This window comes from Lates calcarifer, linkage group LG4 (assembly GCF_001640805.2).
Source record: "Lates calcarifer isolate ASB-BC8 linkage group LG4, TLL_Latcal_v3, whole genome shotgun sequence".
Classification (NCBI taxonomy): Eukaryota; Metazoa; Chordata; class Actinopteri; family Centropomidae; genus Lates; species Lates calcarifer.
The window spans coordinates 4,371,395-4,389,785 of NC_066836.1; the positions used below are offsets into that span (position 1 = coordinate 4,371,395).

Sequence of the window (18,391 nt, forward strand, 5' to 3'; positions counted from 1 at the left end):
GAAAATTAGATTTTCAGCCGTTTGTGTTAATGAGTTTTTGCTTCCCAGGTTCAGCTCTAAATGATGGTCAGTGGCATTCAGTGGAGTTGAACTCCAGAGGAGGACGTCTGACCATCGCTGTGGATAAAGGGGAGGGAGGCAGCGCTCACGCCAGCCCCTCATTTCCTGTCGCCATAGAAAGTGACCTCTTCTTTGGGGGTAAGAGTAGAACAGCAATTAAAACCTGTGAAGCATCAGACAGCCACATGGAGGGCGCTGAACACTAGACTGAGTATAGAGTTTTAAAAATTTGTTTTGCACCGAGTAACCACCTCTCAAACTGTGTGTATTTTGGCAGCTAATGGTGAAATTAACCAGTTACAGTCATTCCTCTCTCTTCTGTTCAGGTTGTCCTGCTGAAGGCGACAGTCAGGGATGCAGAAACCCCTTTAACGTTTTCCAGGGCTGCATGCGTCTCTTAACTGTGGAAAACCAGAATGTGGACCTAATCATGGTGCAGCAAAAGCAGCTGGGAAACTACAGCAACCTGCAGATTGACATGTGTGGAATCATCGACAGGTCAGTGTCTTTGACGTATGTTAAGATGCATTTTTGTTGCTTTTCTATCAGAAGTACAGGAAGCAGTATTTGAATCATTAGTCAACCATTTTATTTTTTGACAGAAAACTGGTAAAACATCTTGTCTCCTGCAGCTTCTCAACATAATTTAATAAACAGAGCTTTCCAGGCGTGTTGTGCCAAAACAAGACACAGAAAAACATGATTTGACAAACAAGAAACACAAAAACATGATTCGACAAAGAGCACTAACAGTTGCAGTGTTTTGTTTTTCTTAAACTGACAATTTCCCTCTGTCCTTCATTGTTTTCTTGTTTTTTTTAACGCAACTTTCTCTTGTTGTTTTGAAACATAATTTTTCTTTCTTCTTCTTCACTGTCGGAATTTATTTGTATTTGAGGTGAAGCGTGGCGACATTTTAGAGCGACAGAGCGACTGCACCATCCAGGACACACACAGATACACACAAAGAATAATAATAAGCGTGCACATACACTCACAGCGTCTCTCTTGGGAAATACAGAATTATTGTTCAGTGGAGACCAGTGGTGTGACAATTGTATTTTTTGCTGATGTCTGTTCTGCTTGGACTCACGCTCTGTTCCTACCACAACCCAGTGCACCACGCAGTCACGTACAATATACAGAATGGACAAAAGTGTGTGCACACCCCTGTCTCCAAACCATCTGAAAATAGCTCAAAGGCAGGTTATAGAGGTTGTTACAGCAGCAGACCAGTGCCCCTGTTTTGGACTGAAATGAGGTTTGGTTGTAATCTTTGGGTGTCTGTACATTTTGGTTTGGCACAATTTACACATGCAGCAGATACAGAGCAACATTATCATTTATTTGGAGTTGTATTTGTGTCCATCTGATGTCTGTAAGTACAGTATTCACTCTTTTTTTGGGCCTCTACCAACTCCTGAGGGAAATATCTGGACCTAGCTGCTAAATGCTCCACTGTCTTTGCAAGCTAGTCTCTAACTTTGTCTTTATACAGTTTGCTGTTGAGGTTAGTGTGAAAACAGCTGCCTGTTGTGGCTGAAAACGAGGTTGATGACAGTAGTGAAAGTGAACGAGATTAACAAAGAAAAACTGTAAAAAAAAAAACAGTCACAGACACAACATTTGTACAATTTAAGTAAAACAGTGAACAGAGAGTTAAACTGAAATTAGCTGATGCGTGAGTGGCTTTACCTCATGATAAATATTTTCAGTGTAATTTGTGGATTGTAAGATGATAAATGAAAGTGCAAATCATCACTGACAATGCAGGATCAGAGCAATAACTTCAACCTCAGGAGAGGAGATAGGGAGAGAGAGGAGGGCTGGAGAGAGAGCAGAACCAATCGTTTGCTGTCTTGGTGTCACGCCAAATAGCAGCACAATTAATGAGACAATTACAACAATTATACACCCGCCTCCAGGGCACTGAATACACACAATCACACACACACACAGTATATTGTATGGAAACACCAGCATACACACAAATTATTGAACCAACCACATATCTTTGCCAGATAAAGAGAATCTGCTCCAGTGATTTTAATTAAATGTCTGCATTCATTAAGAAGTGTTATTCAGTACAATACAGTTCTTACACAGATCTGACTGTTCACTGGTACTAACCAACAAAAAACCCTGTTTTCCAGTAAAGACAGAAAAAAATCTGCCACACGCTCTCTCACTGTAATCCCGCTGATTGAATTTTGGACCCATGGGATATATTGTACTGTAAAGTCAGGTGGAAAATGGACTCAGCGACGCAGCTTCAATGTATGGTCATACTTCAGAGCAGGTTATTATATCTGAAGTCCTGTGTTTGTGTAAATGTGTGTGTGTGTGTGTGTTTTGATATTGTTGCCAGCACCAAAGAGTATTATTATCCAAAGCAAATATTCCATTAGCAGCACAAATGGAAGTCAAACCTGCAAGGAGCCTCTTTATGACGACATCAGTTCAACACTGTGTTTTGTACCGAACCTGCTTATGTTAGTTCACCACATAAAAGCAGCAGTGTAACACACATACACATAAGAGAATCAGTGTTAATGTGTATGTTATTTGTGTTTCATTGCTGTCAGCATCATTGCAGAAAGCGCTTTTTAAATTCTGAATGTATGCGCCAGGTTTTTACCGACTGTCGACAAAACATCGACACAGTCTGAAGGGAGATAGGACTAGGGTTCTCTGCAGGGTTGTACATACTGGATCAGTGTAGTCTGTGTGGACTGAGGTTAAAAGTGTTCAGTACTTGGTTTTGTCGGATTAAAACGGCTCGCATGGCGCTGCAGGATAGTGGGCTGATGGATCCTTCGTTAGTGTTTAAAGAGCTGCTCTGTGGGAGCCTCAGGGCCAAGTATGAATGACGTTTCAGTGGATTTGTGGTTTAGATGAGGCTGTTTGCAGTTTGGTTATCTGTCTTTGACACTTTGTTGTTTTGTTTCTGTGAGATAAACTGGTTGTCAGAAGCTATCAATGTTCTATTTTATGATATGCAGTTGTATTCAAGTTTGGGAAACCCTTGGGCTATTGCCTGTTTTGCTGATTTTTGAAGTGAAAAGAAGTAAACACAACCTGCATCAGCAGACATTAAAATAAGCCTTTTTTTAAAATACAAAACAGTGTTTTATCGAATGAGTCTCTTCTTCTTTATCTTAGAAAGAAATGCATCCTCTTCATAACATCATCTTATCATAACAGTTATTATCATTCATTCGTCATCATTTCCACTCCAAGAATCATATCTGTTTGTTTGTAACAGATAGATTTCACTGCTTTCACATTAAAACCCATATAGTACACATATTGTACAAAACAAGTCATGATAGTTTATGCTTAATATTATGAATTTAATGTGAACACTAACTCGCTGACTTTAGATCAAAGCAGTATAGAGATAAATGGAGGTAAAAATCAGACTGTAGTGGGCTGACAGGCTGCTGAGTCAGGGCTTTTATCTAAATGAAAGGTCCGGCTTCAGATTCTGTACAGTCATCTGTTTTCTCTTCAATATTCCTGCCTGGGTTTGGGCAAACACTCACTCTAACACTGTCACATATGGTTATACTTAATATTCAAAACATGCAGCTCTTATTATTATGGTATATACAGAATCATGAGACTCCCACCCCCCAAAATACCAACACACAAACACACTGTGCACACTCACAAAGTCAGAACTGATGAGATAGGATTGGAGAAAAGTGGTTATTATTATGTTTTTGTACATGTGTTTATACGAGTTAAACCCTGATGTAGGAATTGGTTGGGCCTGGAACAAATGGAAGTAATCCATGTGAATATAAATACATAATCTAAGCCAAATGTATCAGGAAAAGATGGCTTCCAATGAGGCTAAGACAGGATAAATATAAAGACAGTTGCTGTGTCCACAAGTCAACAAAACTGCACATAGAGCAAATGACAAAGTGGCATTAATGTGACATGCAAACAGGCAGAGCAACACTCAGCACGCAAAGAAATACAAAGACGTGTATTATCTTTTTCATTCTCTCCATCTCCATCCAACTGAAGGAGCATAAAGAGTGACTTCACCCAGTTTCATAATCTGGCTCACTCTGCCAACTAGTGGCCTGTTTTTTTCCACACATGTGATACGACAGTATGGTACCAAGCTTCATCACAGCTGGATGTGGTCACGGCTAAACGGACTTCACCTGACAACCCCTCAGGGAACAGTGGATGCAAACGATAGTCATGCTCAAAGTAAAGTAAAAGTAGTGGGTCAAATTCATTATTTGACATATAAATGATTTGAAATTGGCTCAGTACGACTGCAACAATAGAAAGATCTGTTACTGGATTGCGTGGAAACACAAATTATCTATTTATCATTTAGTAGCATCTTTTTGGAACAATAATAACAATAACATGGTGTAGCTGAAACATCTCATCTCATCTCTTATTTGGAAAATGATTAAATTCAAGTTTTGTGCTGTGAATTATAATAATACCTCCTTCCTGCTGCTAAAGTATTTTTTTCTCTTGAGGACGTTGTCTGATTAAAAAAAATAAATGACAGACAGGTAGGTGTGAGGAAGTAACGGTTTTTTAATTTTTTTTCTGCTGAATTGTCTTTCCAATCAAAGTTCAGAACAAAGTCATTTCTGTGTTTTGTTTTTTTTTTAAATTACAGTTCAGCAACCTCCCACATTATGTTGCCAAAATGGAAAATACAACCTCCAAATATTAAAAATGAAATACTTTTGTTTCCACTAGCTACATTATTTCTGACCCTCCTACACACATTTGGCCATGAAATGAATAACATGCTTGAGTAAACACAATTTAAAATGCTTTCTGCCTGTTTAATGAAAAGGCTTTATGTAACAGACTCATGAAATTTAGTTCAAGCGCACGCTGTTTATGAGAGGACAGTAGGAGTGTGAAAGCATTTTTCTTTGCCAATCATCAGTATCTAGTATCATCTGCTCTATAAAGTAACGCTAAAAAGGTCAAAGGTTTGATCCTCATGTGTCCACAAACACACTGAGCATTTCCAGTCATTGTTAAGATAAATGATTCAGCTAAAATATAACAAGATGCTTCAACAACAAACAACAAACAAACAGAGAAAGTACTTCCACTGACAATAACCGATGAAAAGGTGGCTGTTGGCATCGACTGCTTTTGTTCTCTTTGAAAGATTTTTGGCAGTCAAACCTGCAGAATTGTTCCCACGCGTTGAGGCTGCCAAAACAAGCAAATGGATTTTTTAAATCCGCCGTCTCAGTACACAGTATATAAAAGAATATGAGGTTTTATTGACAGCAGGAATGAAACCTTCAAGTTCCTCCCACACGTGTCTGTCAGGACGTTGTTGTTGTTCAGGACTGAAATTAAATTCTTGAGAAACTTCTTAACATTTCATCTCTCTCCCTGTCTCTCAGGTGTTCTCCCAGTCGTTGCGAACATGGCGGTCGCTGCAGTCAGTCCTGGACCGTCTTCCACTGCAACTGCTCCGACAGCGGCTACAGCGGCGCCACCTGCCACAGCTGTAAGTCACCTGTCAGTCACATGTCTGTCGGACAGTAACCATTCCCTTGTGTGCTGTATATAATCTGTACAATCTGTTCACTAATCTGGTAGTGAGCAACAAAGTTTAGGTGGGTTGTAGGTGTCAAAATATCATCCAGAGCCAAGGTTTCCCAACACTGTAATGTAACGAGATTTAATACACACCTCACACTACAGGAAAATCTGGCAAGATAATCTTAAGAACCATCAGATAATCAGGCGTTTGCTGACTTTGATCAGGAGGGGGGATTCGAGCCGATAATCTGCCTGATTATTAGTGTGTACCCTGCTTTAGAAGTGACATTTACATACTACTTTGGTGTGGTTAGGCTCAGGTGACAAACACTCTCTTGATTAAGGCTAAGAAAATGTTTGGTTAAATGTTAATGAACAAAACTTGTTGTGCCTCATTCCTTAAATCACTTTTGACTTTTTCAATATTTAACCAAGATAATAATCTTCCCCTAACCTTTGCCAAGTGTCTAAACATAACCATAAAAACATTTAATCTTGCTTTAGCTCCTCATTATGTGGAGATAATGGGTAATCAGGGTGGCATTTTATTTCTCCCAAGATAAATTTTCGGTTGCAAATTAGAAGTATATAAATGTAATTTCTGAGAGAGAAAGAGAGAGAGAGAAACAGAGAGAGAGCAGTGACAGATAAAATGGAAATAAGAATCAGCTGAGAGTTAAAATATGAGAGAAAGAGCAATAACAGCAGATAATGAATTTCCTTTTACATACAGTAACTCGATTTTAGCGCAGAGGCGAACTGAAGTGAAAATAATAGTGTAGAATAACAGAAATAGTGCATACAGTGGAAAAACTATAGAGATGAAAAATGAATGAATAAAAACATCCTGCAGACTGCTTTATGTACATGTCAGGTCTCTCCATCATTCATGTGAGGGGTTTTAAAGCCAACAGCTCTTAATGGCAGAGGCTCTGTTTACAGTTTCAACGTCAAAACCCAGAAAAACCTGTAACTCTGCTCGTGCCAATCACAGATGCATTTCCCCCCCTTTAGCGTAGCTGCTGCAGATTGTGAGGTATGTCAGAACAAAAAAGTAATTTTTTGGTTTTTGTTTTGGCTGCAGCTTGGGGACATTTTTCAATTAAAGCTCCATGTGACGCCTGCATAATATTCTTCACCCACTGTAGAATACCTGTGAGCGATATGATGGAGGTTAATGAGTCTGTGGCTGTGACTAAATTGCCAAATACTGAATGAATGAGTAAATAAAACCATGGAGGTAAGGTGAGCTTATTGGCGAGATTTACCATTCGGTTCTGTGCCGATTCCCCTCGAGCCAAATCCTTGAGACCAAAAGAGGAGAGTTTCCCCACACAGTTCACCTCTGCTCTCATTTCTTATTGCTGATGTTTCTGTGAAAACCTTTTTTCTAACCACACTTGAGGGAATGTGATGAATAAAAAAAAGGCTGTTGGCTGTGGAAGAAGAAGAGAGATAAACAGGTGAGCAGAGTGTGGGAACCTTTAGATATGGATTTGACTTGAAGGGCTTGATTATTTGACTGCAGAGGAAGCTCTGGTGTGTGTGTGTGTGTGTGTGTGACTGGAGGAGGAGGGCTGGTGGAGATAGAGAGGAAGAGGCTGATAAAGGTCTCAAGTTTTATTTATTGAGTGTTTGTATTCCCATCAGTCATTACTGTCCTCTCCAGCTGGACTGATCTTAACTTTATGAGGCGCTGCTGTAAAAATAGAACCTCAGATCATTTTCCTCACTCTGGTTTATGATTCAGTAAGAAGAAATACCCATAATCCTCCACAGTGTGTGATCCTCATCCCCTCACAGCTCCTGATGTGTTGATGTCGATGTGATCCGTGTTGAAGCTGATCCCATTATTTTCCTCCCCAGCTGTGTACCAACAGTCCTGCGAGGCGTACAAACACAACGGCAACACGTCGGGACATTTTTACATCGACGTGGACGGCAGCGGACCAATCAAACCACAGCTGGTCTACTGCAACATGACAGGTGACACACACACACACACTCACACACTTTCCCTCCACTTCATCCTCTCATCATCACTCAACATTTTGCCTGATTAACGTTTACATAATTGTAAATGATGTTGCTCCTCTCATCGCTTTCATCTTTCATCGTCTTTTTTCTACAAAGCGCTTGTTCATTCTGTTCCTTTCTTTACTTCAGTCTCTCTTCCCGCATTCATCTCCCTGTCTCTCCATGTGCAACATGATCTCTTTTCCTCATCTTTATTTTTCCCTCTATGTCAAAACCATTTCTTTATGGACCTGTCTTTGTGTTCAGGGCATTTTCATGATGAAACTGGAGGGGATGTTCTCCAAACTTGCAACAAAAGAAAGAGCATCATTGTTGCTTTCTGAAGCATTAAGATTTTCTTTAGTAAGAACCAACAAAGCCACAAAAACCAGTCCTAGAAAAATACCCAACAAGTGTGTCAACAGGGGCGTCCATATAATATAGTTAAGTGTATTGTTCAGCTAGGTGTTGTCAGTTAGACTCATGAGTCATAGACCTTTTTGTTTTAGACCAAACAGCTGAACACAGCTTTTCCTCAAAGCTGATGAACGAGACGACGTTTGGCTCAGTTTGGGGAGAGAACAGCATCTCATTTACTTTTAGAAACGCCTGAGACACGAGTCTCCCAAACTGTTTGAGACACAGAGGAGGAGGAACAGGAGGACTGTTTCAGGTTCCTGCGTTCACACCTTTGTATTTCCATGTAGACATGTGAGAGGTAGAGGTGAGGTTGGATGTGTCCTATAAGTTAAAACAGTGGAGGATATCTCTGTGAGAAGCTGATATTTGTTTACACCTAAGTGACAGGTGTGTCCGTCTGTCTGTAGAGGAGAACACGTGGATGGTGATCCAGCACAACAACACAGACCTGACCAGAGTCCGACCGTCTCCAGGTGTGAACCAGCATTTGGTTCACTTTGCCTACTCGACTGAAGAGCAGCAGCTGTCGGCAGCTATTAGCCAATCAGAGCACTGCGAACAGGAGCTGTTCTACCACTGCAGGAAGTCCCGCCTCCTCAACACTCCAGGTAAAGCCTGTTTTTTTCCTCTCTTTTCTATTTTTAACCCAGAAAAGAAAGTAACTGGGTACGTCTCATTTCCTTTAATTGGATCCTCGTCTCTCTCACTTGCATCATTTCCTTGCATCTTAGTCTCTTCCTTTGAAGATGCAAGCAAGCAGAATCAAAGAAACAAGACGCCTTTTCTTCTAAACTGTCATCTAAAGAGACGCCAGTGTCTGATGATGGTGGCACAGCTGGATCGCAGCTGGTTTTAATGGTTTCAAATTGCCCATATTTGCACCGTCCACATGAAAGAAGAGCTCAAGGCAGAGGTTTTTTTTTTCCAGTCTCTGTATGTTTCCCTGTAAAAATTCACTGTGACAAACAGCATATATTTGTGAAAAAGCAGATTCATTAAAACCTACATTCTGTATTCTATTATTTGTCTGTCCACAGTGATGTTGTGATGTAGTGTCCAGTCACTGACAGATTTATAACAAAGGGAAAACTGTCAAGATGGAGGCAAGGAACAAGGAACAATCAAATAAGGGAATTTCGATGTTGCCGCTCTTTAGCCGGCTTGTTTACCGTCCTGGCTCAGATTTTGCTCGCAGGGATTCAAACCAGAAACAATAAGAAACCATCTCTTTGTGTTTAAAGTCTGTGTATGTAGGCTGGCTTCGTATTTTAGCTGAAAGCTCCTCTCTGCTTTACTGACCACCAGTGGGGAAAAAGATTAACTCCGACTACATGAGGGCAAACAGAAGATAGCTTTAACACAGTAAAAGCTTCTGTTAATATTTTTATTTATTTTTGTCTGTGAAGGACTTGATTCACTCCAGTTGTAACCACTGAATCACACTTGTTATACTTTTTGCGCTGTCACTGGATCTAATTTAACATGAGTGAGTTATGAGGCACGTATCATTTTTCACAAAAACAAAAGCTCTGGAGAAAATGATTTCACTCCCTGCAGGTCCACACATTTTTCTCGCTCTACCAGACAAAACAAAATAAGTGTTACACTCATTGCTGCGAACTTAATCAGGTTCTGAGGATTTTCTTCCTGTTTTACCAGTGAGCCAGAAAAAAAATGGATGTGTACGATTTGTTTTAATGTCTCCTTCTTTGAGACTGGGCTTTGAGTCCAATTAGTTTGTCTGTGTTTCGCCTTTTGTTTTTCTCAAGTGTTTTTTTTTTTTTAAATGGTCATTAACGACCCAAACACTGAGACTTAGAATCAGTTAAACCACCAGAAGTGTTAAGATGTGCATTTTTCTTATGGCAAACACTGCCTGTGACAAAGTATTATACATACATAATTTCAACATTTATCTTGAATGTTTTTTGCATTCAAGCAGCCATACAGTGTTATAAATTTAGAGAAAACTGCTGCAGGGTGTTGAATAATGTCTGGATATTAGTCTCTGTCCATCTTCTGTCTGAGGAAAACAAGGCTGGGGCCATTAAGGACAAATGGTAGATGGATAGAGGAAAGAAAAGAGGAAGGGGCAGATGGATGGATGGAGGGGGTATTTTACTTCCTTGGTATTTAGTTTATAGTCTTGAAGTGGCTTACAATAAAGTGCACTGTTGAAAAAGCCTCAGTCTGTACATCAACATCACAGGTAAAGAGCAGTGTCCAGGCAGTGTTTATTGACATCTGGTTGTTGTGTTCCAAAAGGATGACGCACACAACTCACAGAAGAAAACTTTTTTTTTTTTTAATATCATGGCTGCAACGTTTTGTTCGAGAAGTGTTTTCAGTTTTATTGTAGGTGCCAAGTTATACTTGGCAGCCTTTCACAGGAGTGAAGTGAAGTGAAAGCACCACTCAACAAAAAGTTTTATGTTTCTGTTCTCGTGTATCAACTTTGAGTGTTTAATTTGTATGTGGTGTTCCAGATGGTGTGATGTCTATAAAAGTTACTGTGTTTAAGTGAATGACAAGAGTTATTTGCCACATAAAACTGTAACTTCTGTGTTTTGTGTTGTCATTTTTTCCTTATTTTCTGTGCACCACGATATCTTTTCAAAGAGCATTTTGCTGTTTTCTCTCAGTGCTCGTTTCTTTTTCTTTTCCCCTCCACAAAGAGTGGAACAGAATCCTGATTCTCATGTAAAAGACTGAATGTGATACAACAAAATGTCTTCCCATATGTATTAGTTGTCATGTGTGTGTTTCAGAGGGCACTCCGTTCAGCTGGTGGCTCGGTGGTCCCGGCTCCGGTCGTATCCAGACCTACTGGGGCGGAGCTCAGCCGGGCAGCCAGCAGTGTGCCTGCGGCCTGCAGGGCGACTGTGTGGACCCACAGCACTACTGCAACTGTGACGCCGACCGCACAGAGTGGTACTGACATTTAGAAAGTCATACACATATTTATATTTATTTTTCTCACCATTTATAGTCACATGACAATGGTTTTCCAGTGTGTGTTCACATAAGGTGACACACTTCAAGTTTAAGCTTCTATTTTAAGCATCTACCATCAGCTAACCATCATGTCTCATGAAAAGAGACCAGAGGACCACAAAGGTAGAAAGACAGACACATAGCTACATGAGGAAACAATGGCTGGGACACCGCGCACACAATGATACCAGGACAAAATGGCACAGAGGAGAGGGAACACAGACTATATACACTCTAGGGGAGGGGTGAAAATGAGACACAGGTGAAATAGATTAGGGAGGAGCAGGTAATCACATGGGCGGGAAACACGTGACGTGTTTGTCTTTGCATTAACAAGCAGTTTGAAACATGAAAATAAAGCAATTTCAATCAGGAATGCAGTTGTAGTTATATTGTGTCCTTTTACCGTAGCAGTTTACAAAGTGCTTTACAATTTTTGCCTCTTATTCACCCATTCACACACACACACACACACACACACACACTCTTGGCATGTGGACAAGAGAAGCTGGGGATTGAACGGCCAACCCCGTGATTAGTGAACAACCCACTCCACCACCTGTGCCACAGCCGCCCAAAAAGAGAAAGTGACGATAGAAATGATTTTATTTGTTATAGAACACAAAAGAAAATAGCAGGAACACTCATCCACAAAGCCAGCATGGCTGATAACTTTATACAAGCTTATGCTGTCCCTGCTCCACTTGTTACTTTGGCGGTTAAGCAAACATCAAATCGACTGGCATAAACTGAGCAGAGGAAGAGATAGTACGCTTTTAACGTCTCCTCATGTCGTAAGCCATCCTGCCATGCCTCGCTTCCTTTCTTCTATCATTCCTCTACCACCAGTCCAAACTGTTTGTGCAGTGCCTGCCTCTATTTTTACACACCAGAGCTACCACAGCTGCTCTTCAATATTTCATCAGACTCACAAAGTGCTGTACACACCAGTCCTCCCAGTCCTGACTTTATTTTTATACACAACTTTCCACGGCAACGAGTCAGTTTATGCACGGTGCAGGGAGCTGCGCGTGGGTGTGAATGGACAGGAGGTGTCTTGTTTTGGGAGTAGCTGTTTCAAATACTGCCATGCTTGAGCGTTGAGTGTCAGGATGGTTACAGTTTGGTTTGGGATAAATAGGCTCCCAAGAGATTGCACCTACACACTACAACGTTTGCATCAGCTTTTCACGACATGCAATATTGTCACAAGAGTGATGTAACATTAAAAACACACACACACGTCAGTAAAGCTGTGCACACACACGAGCGTAGTTTGGGTGTTTGTGATTGGTGTGTTTTTGTTCTTTTACATATTAATCTATGACCTCATCTTCCTGCTGCCTCTTTTATCTTCTTCACCGTCATCTTCCTCTTTTCTTTCCTTCTATTTATTTTTGTTGTTTCTCTTTTCTTCACTTCCTCCTTCTTTTCCTCCTCCACCAGGGCTGAAGACTCAGGCCTGCTTGTCCACAAGGAGAGCCTCCCAGTCAGGTCTCTGGTGCTGGGTGACATCCAGAGGCCGGGGTCAGAGGCCGCCTACAGGGTGGGACCGCTCCGTTGTCATGGAGACAGTAAGTCCCTGGTTACACTTGATTCTCAGAGGACAGAATCGTCCTGTTATGGAAATCACTGTTGTCACTTTCTTATTCCGTCAAACTAAATGAAATGGTCAAACAAATGCTAATTCAGTTTGAGCAGAACCAGTTTAATCAACACAGAAGAATCAGCCTTCAGCTTTTTCTCACGCCCAGAAACTTAATAAAAGAAAGGCACAGAAATTGATTGATTTAAATATGTTATGAATTTAGACTATGACAAATAAAGGCTTAGACATCGTCAAAGTTTTTATTACAACTGTCTGTTCAACAGACCTAATCAGAGCAACTTTTGTTCCTCTTTTAAATTGTTCGGTAATTGCAGTCTTTAGTACCTGAAATATAATGTCAGAACATAACCAAAATAACAGTACACCTTTGTTTTCAGCTAATTATCTTGGCTGATTTGTTTTTTCTGTGTTTTTTTTTTTTTAGAGAACTTCTGGAACGCTGCGTTTTTCGACAAGGAGACGTCTTACCTTCATTTTCCCACCTTCCACGGGGAGCTGAGCGCTGATATCTCCTTCCTGTTTAAAACCACAGCGTCCTCCGGTGTGTTCCTGGAAAACCTGGGTATCAAAGATTTCATCCGCATCGAACTGAGCTGTGAGTAGGAGCTGAATCCAGAAAGCCTGTTATGGCATCTGATGACAGCAAATCTAAAAGTTTTCTTTTATTTCTGTTTATGGGTTCAGTAGTGAAGCCATTAGAAGAGGCAGTAGAGTCTTCCTTGAATTACATTTTGCTGAATTCAACACAACAGTGTGTTTTAATTTCTCTCCCAGTGCTTAAAATAAAGTGTTTGAAATTGTCTGGAGGCCTCACAGTAGAGGACGGTGACATTTTCTCAACCAGTTACCTTTAACTTTTGCGGTTGGATGAAACTGCCTGTTTTAATTGTTTTTGGATCGTGTGGAGTTCCTGTTTTCCTCTAGTGTTGCTTGTGTGTTCCCAACATTTTCTTCAGCTTCAGGCTGCATAAATTGTTTGTTGTTTTTCAAATCAATTTTCTTCCACTGTATACGCCTCTGTGGATACTATATTCTGGCCCACATGGGAGAGCACTGCATTAACCACACAACCAATAAAATGCGAACAAGATTAAACCCATAAAGAGGAGCTCATAATTACTGCAGGCATTTTTTGCAACCTTGTTTTTAATTTTACAGTTGTTTCATGAACTCTCGGGGGCATTTTCGCCACGACCCTCCATTAATTCCTGTCTCTAGCGTAATACACACATTTATGGGCACCACAGTGTGTCATTTAGATTATGACAGCAATAACCAACAGGGTGTTATTTAGTTTATGGGTGCCATGGAAATGTGGCGGAGTGCGAGATGTATGTTTATAGCCTAACACAGATTGTGTCATTTGAAATATAGCTGTGTTACCCAACAAGGTGTCCTTGTGCTTCTATGGTTATGACAGTAATGCAGCGAGGTATGAAGTACACATTTATGCAATGGTGTGTGTGTCATTTCAAGAGGCCTGTATAGATGCCTTGAATCATTTATCAGAATCATCCACGGTCGCTCTTTTGAAGCTCTTTCACCTCACTTCACCCTTTTAGTTTGGTTTAGTTTTCTGTTTTGTCATTTTGGGAGGAGGTTGTTTAAGAAATGGGATTTAAGGGACACACACAGAATCTAATACAGGGGACACTGCTGCACCAACAGCCTCTCTCCTCGGGGGAAATCATCGTCAGCGTCGTTGTTCCAGCTCTGAATACTGCTGCTCTGTTTCCGGCTGCCTTCTGATCGCTCTGCAACGCTGCGGCCAACAGTTTCTAAATGAAGTTACCGCAGGATGCTTGGATATTGTTTCATCTTGTTCTGTGCTCCCAGAGTAATGCATCCTCGCCCTCTGCCAGGACAACATGAAGAATGATGGTTTGCTTTGTTTGTACTTTCCTAAATGTTTTGCTGCTGGTGGAGAAGACAGAGAGCAGATACAGACGGTGCTGTCCGTGGTGCTGAACCAGGGCTGAGCCACTGGCCATGGTCCTGAATCTGATAATGGGGCTCAGAGGGAAACTTCTCTGAGGGCAGTGGTGGAGGAAGCATTCAGATCCTATAATCTTTAATTTAAAGAAAAGACAGTGTGAAAAGGGGTTACTTGTAGTGAAGTACAAACAAAAGTAAAGATACTAAAATTATAACTAGCTTCAAAAAATTCAGGAAATAATTCAAATTTGAAAAAGCAAAATAAGGTGTATAACTAATTAGATTATGATGATGATACATTCCTTATCAGAGCATGTCAAATGTCCATCTGAGGAAGCTGAGGAAAGTTGGAATACTTCCCTAGGTTACATAACGATATCTCAAACAATAAAACACAGGGAGGGCGCCTGAAAATCAAAAAGGCCCACAGTGGAGTGATTACCATGCAGAGATGAATCTTGTACATCAGGACACCTCAGAGTGTGTTACACATAACATGAAGAACATTATATCAATCTGGAAAGAAGCAGCACACAGTCCGGACTCTGTAGTTTGTTGTTATCCTGTGAGAACTGTTCCCAGTCTGCTTAGTTAGAAGCTCCGCTGGCTTTAGTGTTTGTTGTTTTGCTGTGGGAGAGTAATTAAGCTTCATTCCAGAGAGCCCTGCATCCCCACAGTCTGCTTGTTTGGGTCTCCATACACACATCTATGTGCCCAGTTGCGGCATTGGCAGCTCTCAGATGGATGGTGGAAGTATGCAGCTATAAAACGAAGATTCATTGCAGCTGAGCTTGGCAGGATTTTGATGTAAAGATACACCTGTCTCCTCAAACTATATCATAAAATGAGGTTTCAGTGTTTATTGAGTTGTGGACATGAGCTGTTTGTACATGGTGTTGTTTCTGTGGCTCTCTGTGTCCAGGAGAACTCTCTTTTTGTTTTTAATCTAATTAGAAGTTGTATCATTGTGATATTTTAGTTTCACCGACTTGATTGAAAGCTACTTAATTGAATGAATTACTGCTCAGTAAAATCTGAGGTTTTTGTACAAAATTGTTTGGGTGATTGACAAACTTGAGTTTATCTCTTTGATTAAATTTGGTTTTGTTGAGGGACAAAATTTGCTTTAATTAAACTGTCTCAACACTGTGTTATCAGAATCTTTAATTTGATTTTCACAGACAAATTTAAAAATATCTTGACATAATAAAATACATCTGCTTCCCCAGGCAACAGAGTAATTGCATGTTTTTTTTTTGGCTATCAAATGATAACATGTTGAATACTCATATTAATGTGACTCACACAGCACGTTCATTATGTTTCTTTCTCCTTTGATGCTTCCCTTTGTTCCCCTCTACCTCTATTAAGATTATTTTTTCATCTTGGTCTCCTCTGTTCATTCATCTTCCCTCAATCAGCCTCCACCCAGGTGCTTTTCTCCTTCGACGTGGGTAACGGCCCGCTGGAGGTTCGTGTGGATTCGAGCATCCCGCTGAACGACAACCGGTGGCACAGAGTCCGAGCCGAGCGCAACGTCAAGGAGGCGTCGCTTCGGTTGGATGAGCTCCCCGCCGCCACGCAGGAGGCTCCTGCTGACGGACACTTCCACCTGCAGCTCAACAGCCAGCTGTTCATAGGTGAGGAGTGTGATGGTCTTCAAATGTTCTCACAGTTGTCAACCATATTTTGTTTTCTGTTATAAAACAGCCCCTTCTAATTTTACACAAGAGTTTTTCTGTGTCTGTGAATTTTCTCCTCATTACTCTCAGTGCTGGTGGGTTCAAGGCCCTTCCTTAAATCTTGTGGGACTGGAACAACATCAGCTTCTCTCTCCATCTCTCTCCTTGTTTCTTTTATCTTTGCTTTTGAGAGCAGGTTTGTCTCTGCAGCTCCTCCTCAAGTTAGTAGCTTGATCACAGAACCTTTAGGCAAAGTTTAAACTTTCTCACCAGCCACTAATTTTATAAAACATAGACAAGTTCAGTGCTGTGTCTTGTTACTCAGAGCTTTTGGACAGAAATGTTCATTTATATCTGCTTTCAGTCATCTCTGCAAATGTTCAAGTCATGTTTATTTAGTGTCTATCATAGGCAAGTTTTAAAAGGATTTATTTAGACAAAAAACAATTAAACGTGTTGAAAGCATTTCCTTCCTCATACAGAGTTAGAGTTAGCCAGTTTTTGTCTGAAACTGGAACCTACATTTTCTATATCTGTGTTTGCTTTCCAGTAGTCGTCTTCTTCGTCACACCTGTTGATCACTGGGATAACATAAGATAACATAGGGATAACATTATGTCACAAAACCTGTCCACAAGATACAAATAAAGTGGAGCTCCACGCTTAAAAACGTTGCTCCATAGCACTACCACTGTACCTTTAACTAAAAATAGTTAAATCAGGCTGAGGCTGCCCGGCATTACCAATGAAGACCCTCCAGGCATTTGTTAAAAAAAAAAAAAAAAGTTTGCCTCAGAGGGAAGCAGATAATTTGTGTTTGAAAGTCAAGGGGCATGACTTGGGTTAAGATGGACATTAATAATATTCTAAGTGGAACAGCTAAACTAAAATAATATTTCTCTGTTTCATTATTCATTCAGGTGTTCCTGTTCAGAATAGAAGAGAAACTCTATAAATCGAACTCCTCTGCTCTCAGAATCATTTTGGCTTTTTCTGTTAAGTGCTACTAAATACTGAAGAGGCTGGTTTGACACATTTATATATGAAGGGGGGTCTAACACTTTACCTTTCCCTCTGCAGCCAAACCTGACACACAAAGTCAAAGTTTAGAGATCATTAACAGGCAGTGCATGATGAGATCCTGCAGAGAGTTGTTTATCCCCATGAGGCTGGGATTAAATCCTCCAGAAAATGTTCTCCTCTTTTCTACATGTTAATCCGCTATTGGCTGAATCTTTTTGTCTGCTCAGCAGTATTGGATATGAAAGTTGCTGAGTCTGCATGTCTGTTCTACTACCTCTTCATCTACAGCACCACAGTGCAAACTCCTGATAGACTGGGATCCAAGAGTCTGACCTCTTCTTACAGTCCCACATACTGAAAAACATAAAGAAATCTTCCCTAATCTGTTATTAGCCAAATGCCACCAGATGTTCAGCACTACTGTAGTCGATGGTTTCTGACCACTGAGCAATAATCAGGTTCAGTAAATAAACATGCAGCAGGGAGCAGTGATTATAGATAGTGTGTTATATGATTTCATGCAGCAAAGGTCTTTAAATAATCTGTGAATGAGTCTGAAGCTGTAAATTATTCATTAGCACATTGAGAATATCTAACCACCAACTACATCAATACTCCTCCTCTGTTTATCTCGGCTTCATCGGTTCAGCTTCTACAAGTCTGATTCTGTGTTTAACCTCTGAGTGTGTGTGTAGATCTGCAGGGAAAAAAATAATGAAAATCCATCAGTTATTATCAGGTTTTATCATCCTGTAAATATTACGTATGTCACTTCATATCAGTAAACACGCTGCAGAGGGAAAACAAACCAACAAACATTGATGAGATTGGACGAAGGCGGCAGCAGCAGCAGCAGGGAAATCAAGGTGCATATTGATTGGCTGAATGTGTTTGGCTGATAATCCCCTCTGAATAGCCAGCAGGTCACCACCATCAGCCTAAACCTGTATGTGTTTACTTCTGAATTATAGTGTACAGTGGAATACTGACAGCTTTATGTCTTTGAATGGAAATGTGCTGCTGTTATTTCCCAGAATGATTTGGTAATGAATGGTGGCATTAAAATATTTGACTTCAAGGTCGATTTAATATGAAG

At 40.5% G+C, this 18,391-nt stretch overlaps 1 protein-coding gene across 2 annotated transcripts in view; it reads left to right on the forward strand.

The window, feature by feature from the left end:
• LOC108884341 (contactin-associated protein-like 4) overlaps positions 1-18,391 on the forward strand; it is a 79,926-nt gene that overhangs the window by 42,918 nt on the left and 18,617 nt on the right. For both annotated transcript variants that reach the window (XM_018678192.2, XM_051069807.1), the window contains exons 9-17: positions 49-198; positions 387-558; positions 5,475-5,581; positions 7,483-7,602; positions 8,460-8,660; positions 10,821-10,983; positions 12,493-12,620; positions 13,080-13,250; positions 16,012-16,230. In XM_018678192.2, the coding sequence (XP_018533708.1) occupies positions 49-198; positions 387-558; positions 5,475-5,581; positions 7,483-7,602; positions 8,460-8,660; positions 10,821-10,983; positions 12,493-12,620; positions 13,080-13,250; positions 16,012-16,230 (1,431 nt within the window). The remainder of the gene's footprint in view (positions 1-48; positions 199-386; positions 559-5,474; positions 5,582-7,482; positions 7,603-8,459; positions 8,661-10,820; positions 10,984-12,492; positions 12,621-13,079; positions 13,251-16,011; positions 16,231-18,391) is intronic.